The sequence below is a fragment of the Hypanus sabinus genome, chromosome 4 (genome assembly GCF_030144855.1).
Source record: "Hypanus sabinus isolate sHypSab1 chromosome 4, sHypSab1.hap1, whole genome shotgun sequence".
NCBI classification, from domain to species: Eukaryota; Metazoa; Chordata; class Chondrichthyes; order Myliobatiformes; family Dasyatidae; genus Hypanus; species Hypanus sabinus.
The window spans coordinates 12,166,126-12,178,732 of NC_082709.1; the positions used below are offsets into that span (position 1 = coordinate 12,166,126).

The 12,607-nt window shown below is 39.4% G+C and overlaps 1 protein-coding gene across 11 annotated transcripts in view; it reads right to left on the bottom strand.

Moving 5' to 3' along the window:
* Positions 1 to 966: 966 nt before the first annotated feature.
* The window catches only part of scn1laa (sodium channel, voltage-gated, type I-like, alpha), a 150,349-nt gene continuing 138,708 nt past the window's right edge, over positions 967 to 12,607 (bottom strand). For all 11 annotated transcript variants that reach the window (XM_059966437.1, XM_059966436.1, XM_059966435.1 and 8 more), the window contains 3 exons: positions 6,223 to 6,327; positions 4,063 to 4,333; positions 967 to 2,150 (listed from right to left, as the gene is read on the bottom strand). In XM_059966437.1, coding sequence (XP_059822420.1) covers positions 967 to 2,150; positions 4,063 to 4,333; positions 6,223 to 6,327 — 1,560 coding nt within the window. The remainder of the gene's footprint in view (positions 2,151 to 4,062; positions 4,334 to 6,222; positions 6,328 to 12,607) is intronic.

Consider the following 12,607-nt stretch of genomic DNA (forward strand, 5'->3'; position numbering starts at 1 on the left):
CTGCAGGATAAAGCAGAGCAGTTTTATACAGTTTTGGTCAATTCAGTTTTGTCGGGCAGATCCTTTTTCGGTCTCCTTGTTTCTATCCACCCATGGCAGTACAAAAGGAATAGTAACTGTGTCTTTTAGAACTTACACTAAAATTGCAGCTGCTGAGAGTTGTTTGTAAATGTCCCACATAAAAATACCCATCAACTCTCAGTTTAGGGGTTATAAAGAACTAACAGGCACATATGAGAACTGTTCAAATATAACACAACACATTTAGTAAAGCACCTTGGACATCAGGGCCACCCTGAAACACTAAATAGATATAAAATATTTTGTTGGATTTGTGGGTTAATGATTCCTCATGCACCATGAACAAGTGCAACATGCTTCCATGCAAGACTTTATTTTTGTCCATGTCAAACACGTTCTCCTAAACTTCTGGGGTGATCCACTTACCTTAAAAGTAGTGCGTGAAACTTCTTCCCAAAAACATAAAGGCCCACCCCCCCATTTAGAAAAATAGTCACATATAATATATAACTTATGAATTATAAAATAATGTGTGAATTGCTATGGGCCTGGTATAAACAGTGGAACTGTGGCAACAGGAATGCAAAATATATAGATAAAACACACTAGTATTACACAAGAAATGACACACAAATATGTAAAATTTTCTGGTCCCTTTGTCTTGTTCCTCCAGTCTTAGGAGCTATTTAGACTTTCCTCTTCAGCAGCGTCAACCAGTAGTGAAAACAGTAACCTCCTACTCCACTTGCTGACTCTCCAACCATACCACCCCCCTCGCCCCACTATACAGAGTCACCGGCTTCTGGTGAGGGTCAGTGACCTCATTATATACTAATCGTTTGTTTGGCATAGATCTCCAAGTGGAGTCTGTTGATACGGTTGAGTCACACTTAAAAGCTGTAAACAATGTCATACAAAGTGGATCCTTTTTGATTTGTTTGCATTTTACTTTCTATAATCCCTTATATCTTTGCCTCTGTCTTCTTTTTCTTTCTCTTCCCTGGTTCTGTCTGGTTTTGTTACACTATCATAGGATGGTGGGGATGTGGTGGAAGGAGTCATATCAGTTTTGTCTGTCGTGGAGGTTTCATTGAATTTATCTATCACCATCTCTTCTTTGCCTGGTAAAAACTCGCTCGTTTTCCCTTTCTCTTTGAGCATGAAAGATGCCTGCTTCAGAGTCCGCCTGATCAGGTATCGCCTGAAAGCTCTTTGAATGATAGTTGCAGACATGTGCTCCTGCTTACGTCGCAGAGTGCTTGTGATAGGCTCATAGGATATCTTGGATGGATTAGATGCCATAAAGCGTTCTTCCATCTGCTGTCGAAGAGCATCCATTTCTCCGCCCTCACCCAGCACACGCTTCGTAAAGGCGAACAAGATATCAAGGCAGTGAATTCTGTCTCCACTGACCATGGGCAAATCCATCGCAATGAGTTGTATTTTGTTGGGCTTTGCCACACGAAGTGGTGGTTCCAAGGCATCCGCAAAATCATGCAATTTACCATACTCCATAAACTGAGTTGCATCTGAATCAAACTTTTCCCAAACTTCATAAAACATCTCAAAGTCGTCTTCACTCAGTGGTTCAGCACTCTCCTCTGTAGCAACACTGAAATTCTCCAAAATAATAGCAATGTACATATTTATGACAATTAAGAAAGATATTATAATGTAACTAACAAAGAATAGAATAGCAACTGACGGATTACCACAATCTCCTTTGATAGGGCTGCCTGGGTTATCTTTTGTTGGATCACAGTCTGGTGGCCCACTGTTTAAAATTGGAGCCAGTAACCCATCCCAGCCAGCAGAAGTGGTGATCTGAAACAAGCAGATCATGCTGTTCCCAAAAGTTTCAAAGTTGAACATATCATCAATGCCGGATTCTTTCTTCACATAAGCAAAATTAGACATCCCAAATATGGCATAAATGAACATGACTAAGAAGAGCAATAGACCAATGTTGAACAAGGCAGGAAGGGACATCATCAGTGCAAACAGCAGTGTGCGGATTCCCTTAGCACCCTTGATTAAACGCAAGATACGGCCAATTCTGGCAAGCCGGATCACTCTAAATAAGGTTGGCGACACAAAGTATTTTTCAATGATGTCAGCTAAGAACATGCCTGGAGGAAAGAAAATACAAATTATTTAGATTTTACCAATTATTTTGTGTAGTAACACATACACTATATATTTCATATAACGTTAAGACCACAACATTGAAAGATTGAAAAAATATCACAAATGAGAAGAATCAATATCAGGATTATTATATAACCTTATAATATAGAAATATCTTGCTGTCTTGGTCCAATTTTCATTGTATTTTATCATCCTTATCACATATGAAAACTTTGGACTGTGGGAGGAAACTGGAGCACCCAGAGAGAAACCCTCTTCTTTAATGGTTCCTCAGCTCAAAGATGATTCTCATTTATGACAGTTTATAAAACCAAAGGTTTGTGTGAGATCTATGAATTTTTCTGAGCACTGCAGTTATACACCACAATTTAGCAAACCTTAATACCTAGATCTTTTTAACTAAATGAAATTGAATTTGCATAAGACATTGGTGAAACCTAATTTGGAATATTGTATGAAGTTTTGGTCACCTGACAGCAGAGATGTAAATAAAATTGATAGAGTACACAGAAAATTTACAAGGATGTTGCCGGGACTGGAGGACCTGAGTTATAATGGAAAATTGAATAGGTTAGGACTTCATTCCTTGGAACGTAGAAGATTGAGAGGAGGTTTACAGAATTATGAGCGGTATAGATAGGATAAATACAAGCAGGCTTTTCCCACTGAGGTTGGCTGGTGCTACAACCAGAGGGTTTAGGGTGAAAGCTGAGAAGTTTAAAGGGAAAATGAGAGGAAATTCTTCACTCAGAGGATCATGAGAGTGTGGAGTGAACTGCCAGCACAAGTGGTGGACACGAGCTTGATTTCACCATTTAAGAGAGGTTTGGATTACGATAAGATCACCATTGAGAATGCCCGACCAGCTGCATCTCCATCTGGTTCGGGAGCAGCCTGGCATCGGACCGGAAGTCCCTACAAAGGACTGTGAAAACCCTGAGAGGATCATAAGGGTCTCCCTACCATCCATCAGGGACAATTAACAGGAGCACTGCGTATGCAGAGCTTAGTATTATTAAGGATCCCTCCCATCCACCCCGCATCCTCTTTGACTTTCTACCATCAGGCAGGTGAGTCTGATGCATAAAAACAAGAATGATCAAGATGAGAAACAGATCTTCCCCCGGGCCATTAGGCTTCTGAAATCCCTGCCACATTGTATTTGAAGTGTCACTGGTAAATCTCTTCTGTACCTTACAATATGAATATTAATGCACTTTTGTTCGTTATTTACGTGTGATTCAAGTGTAGATTTTATCCTTACTATCATAAGTTATTGTGCGTTATGTGTACTGCTGTGCTTTACACTCTGGCTCAAAGAAACTTTTTCTCATTTCTATATATAGTACGTGATATGGTTTATAGACATTATAGACATGTATATAGTTAAATAACAATAAACAACTTGTACATGGATGGAAGGCTATGGTTCTACTGCAGATTGATGGGAGTAGGCAGTTTAAATGGTTCAGCATGGACTAGATGGGCTGAAGGGCCTGTTTCTGTGATCCTAACTAGACTAATATAAAAATATCACCACCTGCATCCTATTATAAAACAAATGGTTAAAAAAACTCCACTTTAAATATTGTTAATATTTCCTAATGTTTTTTACACTGAAAATATTACAAAACCTCTATTCTATTTGGAATCTACATCAGACAAATAATCACTTACAGTTTCACATTGTTTCACAGTATCTTATAGGCTTTTGAACTTAATGCAAGTACTTGTCAAGTTTTGTTGAATAATTTTGCTGCTAAATACCTTTCACAAAATAGCTGTAATTCCTAAGATTTAGTCAAACAGCAAAGCCATTATGTTCGAGTTCAAAGACAAAAAAAAAGAAATTACACTTTTTGAACAGGGACTTAAGCCTAATAAGGTTCTTACCTACAATAGAAAGAATGACGACTACAAAGTCAAAAGTATTCCAGCCAATTGTAAAGTAATAGTAGCGAAGCGCAATCAGTTTAAGCACGCATTCACTGGTGAACAGAACTATGAAAACCATGTTGATCCAATATAAGATGTTATCCATCTCTTTACTTTGCTCATCAGTCTCTACCATCATGGTGACCATGTTAAGGCAAATGAGAATCATGATGCTGATATCAAAAACTTGCTGGGTTACAAAATCAAACACCATGCCTTGAATCTTGTTCTATAAAACAAACAGTATCAGATATATTAGTTACTAATGGTGCCACCTGCAAAAATATGTTTTTCAAAATATCCAAGCTAGTTTTCTCAATAAGTAAGGAAAGACATGCATCATAGAAAAATGAAGTTCTGCTCTAGCTAGAAAAGCAGAAAGAACAGAACAAGCAAAAATCTCCTCAAGCTTGTTCCAATATTCAATAAAATATAGGCCAATTTTCTACTTCAGAAATTATTGTCTTCTGTCATCACCATATCTCTCAGTTACTTCAGTATCCAGCAATCTAAAATCAATGAACAAGTCTCCACAGCACTCCAGGGTAGAAATTGCTCATATTGTATAACCTTCTGAGTGAAGAGTTATTACCTCGATCCTAAAAGGCCTAAACCTTATGTTGAAGTTATGATCCATAATTCTAGATTCCTCAGCCAAGGAAAACATCTTCCCCATATCTATCCTATCACACCTTCCAAGAAAGTTATTTATTTCATTGAGATCATCTGTTATTTTGCTGAAATAGTCAATTCGTTCTCTCTTCATTTGACAGACCTGTCATCCGAGGAACTAGGTTGGCATATCTTTACTGCACTTCCTCTCAACAACATCATGTGCTGTGTTGTATGATGTAGGCAATCATGGTCTTTGAGCATGAAAGTGCTTGGCAAATTTGTCTACAGAAATGGTTTGACATTGCCTTCTTCTGGGCAGTGTCTTTGCAAGATGGGTGACCCCAGCCAGTATCAAAACTTCTCAGAGAGTTTTTGCCTGGCGAGATTGGTCACATAACCAGGACTTGTGATATGCATCAGCTGCTCATACGACCATCCACCACCAGCTGATCTTGAGCGTGCAGGAAGAGGTGCTAAGCAGGTGCTACACCTTGCAGGCTAGTGGAGGAAAGGAACACCTTGGATCTTCTTTGGTAGAGACATATTTCCACCTCACCACTCCCTCTACAATCAGTGTATCCTTTTCCCAGAAAGAAAAGCAAAATTGTACATAATGTTTCCCATCTCGTCATATTGTACCCATATAATTACTGTATGATATCTTTAATCTTGTACAAATTCTCTCACATTAAAGACCATGTCTCATTCATCTTCCTAGTCGCCTGCTACATCTGCATGTTATATTTCATTGCCCTCAAGGATGTGCAGGACTCTTTCAGCATCAACAAATCATTATCACTTACCATTTTAAAAAATACTCAATGTTTGTTCAGTCTGTCATAATACATCATCTCATATTTTTCCATTGTGTACACCATTTTAGACGTCGTCAGATTAGGTCTCCAGATGTCAGATAGCATGTCATATGTGTAAGCACAGATTCTCACAGTGCTTTTGGAGACTGCTTCAATAGTGACTAAGCCCCAATTTAGATGCTGTGAACCCACCACAGATGGGTTTCTAAATAAAATGATTATATCTCTTGAAACAACCCCACCTGTGCCTCTTCCCCTCTCTTTCTCTCTCTCACACATACACTCACAAAGTCCCCTAAAATTTTCAGCTGGACCCCCAAACCTGGAGGACCGGTGGACCACTCTTAGTCTGACCTCTACCGTTTGAACTGTTTGGCATGGGTAACCCTGCCAAGAGCCAAAGCACAAGGCTCATTCTCCACCCAACATAGCTCTTCGAGTCACTGAGGCATACAAACCTCCAAACCCTATGACAAGATTATGGTCTCTTGGAGATTAATGATGATTGCTGCCATCAAAATGGTGGCTCTTTCTCCTCCAGCCTCATCACTTCTTCCTCCTGTCCTTGTCACCTTCTTCCTGTCTGTTTGATTCCAATTGCTCATACCTCTATTTACACTATTAGGTTCAGTATTATAGTGAAAATTGTAGAATTGCTCTTGATCTGTGCTAAATTTGTGGCTCTTACCAAGGGCCTTGGTATAGGTTTCTGTGGCTTCTTGGATCCTAGCTTCTTCATTGCATTATAATATTTCTTTTGTTCTTCAGTCATGAAAATATCTTGACCTCCAAGGTAAAATGACAAAAACATACTGGTTATAATCACATTCATAGCCAAACGCATGCTAATTTTACAACATTCAGTCAGGCTTCCATGGCCTTCTAGACCAGGGGTTCCGAAACATTTTTTATATCATGGACTCCAGATTGGGATCCCCTGTTCTAGATCAATAAACATCAGATTATTTGAACTATATTACAAAGAGATTGCTGCATCAAAAGCATAAATATTTTACATAACTATATTTATAAGTTGTAAATACAAATTTGAAAGTTATGAAAGTTTACTTTTCCCTTTTTTCCAACTTACATTGGAGTTTATAGAACTTTGTTAACTTTTGCACTTTTTGTACTTCAAAGTTTTGGCCCAATCTTAGACTTACTGCCCAATGGTTTTAGAGAAACGATTTGATAAATATCACTGATTTGCCTAGTGCAATTTCTGGTGATGCTCCTTCCAAGATTCACCCAGGTCTGAATTGAAAAAGACAACAAAGACTCAGGGAGGTGCATGGTGAAAACATTGTTCATAGTATAAGGAATTCCTACTGTCCTTGAGGACAGGTTTTTAACATTAATTTGTATAATTTAATTTGTTTTCCATTAACATTGACATTTGTTTCTATAAAGTTTATTTATCAACATTAAATATGTTAAATTTGTCTTGTTGCTCTGTGGTTCAGTAAATTAAGATAATTTATTTTTTATTTATTGAGATACAGCTTGGAATGGGCCCTTGCACCCCTTTGAGCCCTCAATCTGCCCATTTCTAACGAGACCTTAAGGGGCTTCAACCCTTTAACATGATTCCCGGTAAGCATGAGGTTTTCACTCTACTAACTGGGCAATAAGTGGAGCAGTGATGAGAAGGACTCTGGTATGACACACCCTGCAGACTTGCCCCCATCTCAGACCTACCATTTCTAAGCCCTGACATATTGTTAATAAATGCCTTTGATAATTAGGTATATTTTGGGAAAAAATAAATTGATTAAAATATATTGAAAAGTTATTCCTAAATATTTGATTAATCAAAAATATAATTCTACAATGAATCAAAGCTAGCAAAATATTTAGTGAGACTTACCTTTATAATTAAGGTTGGCAGCTCGATCAAATAAATGGAACCATGCTAGATGCACCAGCAATAGCTGGTGTAATGTGAAGGGATCAGGCACAAAATGTATCTGACCCCTTAGCGCAACCTTAGGAAGCATCTGGACTCAATGGAGCTAGAGTTCAGATGTACCATTGAAAGGATCACTAGTGCAGTGATGAGGTTCAGAACATGCGCCATGTTAATACAGTAAATTGGCGATTCTCTACAGAACCAAAAGACGATGAGAAAGGAAAACATTCCTGGTGAAGGAGCACCGTGATGTGTGCAGATTTATGTGATAATGAGACTTCTGTCTCCATAACTCCATGCTATAGCCCACAAAGCTGTGCCAAACATGTCCTTAACTAAGAAACTACCAAGGGTTACCCATAGCCCTCTATTTTTCTGAGCTCCATATACCCGTCCAGAAGTCTCTTAAAAGACCCTATCGTATCCGCCTCCACCACCATCGCCGGCAGCCCATTCCACGCACTCACTAGTCTCTGCGTAAAAAACTTACCCCTGACATCTCCTCTGCATCTATTTCCAAGCACTTTAAAACTGTGCCCTCTCATGCTAGCCAGTTCAGCCCTGAGAAAAAGCCTCTGACTATCCACATGATCAATGCTTCTCATCATCATATACACCTCTATCAGGTCACCTCTTATCCTCCATCACTCCAAGGAAAAAAGGCCAAGTTCACTCAACCCTTTCTCATTAGGTATGCTCCCCAATCCAGGCAACATCCTTGTAGATCTCCTCTGCACCATTTCTATGGTTTCCACATCCTTTCTGTAGTAACAGGTCCAGAACTGAGCACAGCACTCCAAGTGGGGTCTGACCAAGGTCCTATATACCTGCAACATTACCTCTCGGCTCCTAAACTCAATCCCATGAATGATGAAGGCCAATGCACGGTATGCTTTCTTAACCACAGAGTCAACCTGCGCAGTAGGTTTGAGTGTCCTATGGACTCAGACCCCAAGATCCCTCTGATCCCCCACACTGACAAGAGTCTTACCATTAATACTATATTCTGCCATCATATTTGACCTACCAAAATGAACCACCTCACTCTTATCTGGGGTTTGACGACTTGTTGTTTGATGTTTCATTGATGCTTGGCATCTTGTGGGTTTGTTGAAAACCAGTGATGTGGGTTTGTTGTTTCCTTTGTGATGGTATAGAATAACTGAAGACAACTTATATAAATTTAGTGACTGAGTCTATCTATATGTGACTGCAGATGATTAATCAAAATCAAGGATCCAAGTAATGCATATCTACTACATATAAAACAACTGTCTTTTTAGTTATGGTAGTGAGAAATATCATTTCTTTGAAAACATCAAAAGTATGAGATCGCTGAAGTACATGAAACAAAAAATGTCCATGTACCAAACTATTTTCTTAGATCGATTTGGATTAATAACCACACAACACTCCTTCCAAGAAAACTGCTGACATTCATTTCCAGTGATTCTTCAATGTTCATTTTGTAATTTAATCATAAAACACAGGAAATAGGAGCAGGACTAGGCCATCTGGCCCATTGAGCCTGCTCCGTCATTCTATAAGATCATGACTCATCTGCCTATTGTCTCATCTCTACCTACCTGCCTTTTCCCTATAACCCTTAATTCCCCTACTATGCAAATGTCATGTCAATATAGCTTGATTCTTTTCATGACTGAGATTTATCTATTGAGATCCCTAGCTTACTTTCATGACCACCTATGCTTAGTACACAGAATAACTGCAATTTCTCTACACTTCCAACAATTTGTACTCAAATTTTATATTCACATCTAAATGGCACTGCAGTCTGCAGTCGGTGTCACTGGACTAAATAGAGCTATACTCAGCTGAGTATTCCAGGACTGTATTGATGACTTGTGGTTTGATGTTTTATATTTTGTGTTTTCTGCTCATACTTTAGTACTGTTTGCGTGTTTGTTCTTGCGTGTCGGGGGTTTGATGTTTTCCTTTGAACGGGTTCCATGGTGTTTCTTTGTTTTGTGGAAAGATGAATCTCAGGGACGTACACTGAAAACATACTTTGATAATAAAAATACTTTGCATCTTTAACTTTCACACCTGAGAAGATGTAGTTTGGGATATTACAGGCCTACAATGCAAATATGACTGAGCTTTCCACAACGATTAAATGTCCTGAATGATAATATGTTGAAGGTAATCAGTCCAAATTAGCTTTTAGTTCTGTCTCAATATTCGTTGTAGTTAAACAATTAATATTTTTAACTGTAACCTTTGCCCTGATGTAGATGTGGGCTCTCCAAGAGGAGAAGCAGGAGGGTGTTCTGATTTCCCAGCTGAGTATCTCAGAAACAACCCTCCTAGAGGAATCAGCTGCCTACAACATGTGAATTGACAGTTTTGTCTCAAAGAGGACCCTGTGAAAAAAGAATCTTGGACCACATGAATAAAGGAAATTTCCCTGATTCTATACATGCCTGCAATTTTATCACATTACTGAGTAAGATTACAAAAATCAATAATTTTTGGCTGGAATTAAAAGAAAGGAGATACATACAGAATGCCCTGGTTATAATGCAGTATTTGGGAGCCAATCAAAAAACATGATCTTGCAAGGGAAGTGGGGCATCTTTCAGTGCATCACATTTTTCAGTGTAATGGATGTGGCGGCTTCTTAGTGATTGCGTTCTTCGTGGTTGCTACCCTTGTCAACACTTCTTCTCCCTTTTGCCATTGCCCTGAATTCTGCAATCAGTCACTGTCTTTCAGCCACATAGAACACAGAACTGGAAAGAGGAGAGAAAACTAAACAACACATGAAAGCAGAGGGAAAAATAGATCACGAGAACAGAGCGGAGGGAGGTAAACAGAGAATAAAGCTCGAAGATTGAAGACTGCACTGAAACAACAGAGATTCAGATAAACAGATTATACATCAGTCTAATGAAGACTCATTTCACTGAAAACATGGAAACAGAAGCAGAGAAAAATAAGCAAAATAATCATACGTAAAAATAATCATATGCAAAATGGCCATATGCAGATATCACTGTGCAAAATAACCATATACAAAATAATCATATGCAAAATACAAAATAAAACAATTAGAAACCAGGAGAGAAGAATGGAGCAATAATAAATACTTAAACTGCAAAGTATAAAAACATAACATGTGAATGATCAGTTATAAGTAATAGCGATATAAGTTTATGGTGGCAACTACTCTTTCATAAATCAGACTACTGACAATTGCAAATTGGCTGTTTAGGGGTCCCTTGGTCACTTGGTTCATGCCCAAAGTCAGCACGATGTTAATTTTCAGACTGAGGTGTAAATGGCCAAGCAGCTTGCCCTCACTAAGATCCTAAGCCAGTCAGGCCTCCACAGCAAATGAAGGACATTGAGCAGAAGATTTTCTAACAAATAGAACGTCCTCCCTCCTTTACAGGTCTGGCAATCACTCTGAAAATGGTTCAAGGAACTTTACAGTCATCCTTTGCTTGTACCAAGAAAAGCAAAGAGCTTGATGTTGTATAAGCAAATTTCCTGGTGGCCAAACATTTCAATTCTGATTTTCATTCCTGTTCCGACATTATGGTCTATTGCCAAAATGAGGCCATCCTCAAGGTGGAGGAGCAACACCTTATATTCCAGCTCTGTAGCCTCCAATCTGATGGCATGAATATCGATTTCTCATTCTGGTAAAAATATGTTTCCATTCCCCCCCCCCCCCCCCCCACCTGCTCCTCTTCTTCTATTCCACATTCTGGCCTCTTTCTCTTCCTTGCTGTCTATCATCTCTCCCTGGGTCCCTTCCTCCTTCCCTTTCTCCTATAGTCCACCCTCCTCTCCTATCAGATTCCTTCCTCTCCAGCCTTCCATTTTTCCTACCCACCTGGATTCATCTTCCAGTTTTCCGCCTTCCCCTCCCCGCACCTTTTTTTGTTCTGGCATCTTCTCCCTTCCTTTCCAGTACAGAAGAAGGGTCTCGGCCTGAAACAGCAACTATTTATTCATTCTCATCAATGCTGCCTCACCTGCTGAGCTCTTCCAGCATTTGTATGTGTTGCTTTGAATTTTCAGCATCTGCAGAATCTCTTGCGTTTATGAGTTTCTCTAAAGTCCTTCATAATGCTCTGACCGGCTCCGAATTACTCAAAACTATCCCTACTCATTCCCTTGCCTTTGCCCTTGTTGGCGCAAACTGGATGGCGTTAATATTGTTAGAATTAATTATCTTAATACACTTGGGGAGTCATGCATTTGGTGCAAATAGCTCCTTGTCTGTATGTGGGGCCTCATTGAGGTTGGGCTTGCGGAAGCATACAGGAGGAATAATACAACCAAATTCAGGCCTCGTTCAAATTGTAGCTGCAAACAGAATCAGATACGTAGAACCATAGAACATTACAGCACAGAAACAGGCCCTTCAGTCCTTCTTTGCTGTGCCGAACCATTTTTCTACCTAGTCCCACTGACCTGCACCTAGACCATACCCCTCTATACCCTCTCATCCATGCTCCTGTCAAAGTTTTTCTTAAATGTTAAAAGTGAGCCCGCATTTACCACTTCAACTGGCAGCTCATTCCACATTCCCTCCACTCTCTGTGAAGAAGCCCCCCCCCCCATGTTCCCTTTAAACTTTTCCCCCTTCACCCTTAACCCATGTCCTCTGTTTTTTTTCTCCCCAGCCTCAGTGGTAAAAGCCTGCTTGCATTCACTCTATCTATACCCATCATACTTTTATACACCTCTATCAAGTCTCCCCTCATTCTTCTACGCTCCAGGAAATAAAGTCCTAACCTATTCAACCTTTCTCTGTAACTTAGTTTCTCAAGTCCTGGCAACATCCTCGTAAACCTTCTCTGCACTCTTTCAACCTTATTAATATCCTTCCTGTAATTTGGTGACCAAAACTGCTCACAATACTCCAAATTCGGCCTCACCAGTGTCTTATACAACTTCACCATAACATTTCAACTCCTATACTCAATACTTTGATTTATAAAGGCCAATGTACCAAAAGCTCTCTTTATGACCCTATCTACCTGTGATGCCACTTTTAGGGAAATTTGTATCTGTATTCCCAGATCCCTCTGTTCTAATGCACTCCTCAGTGTCCTACCATTTACCTTGTATATACCATCAAATCAGCTTCACCAAATAGTGAAAAATCACCAAATTAAGCAGAATGTAA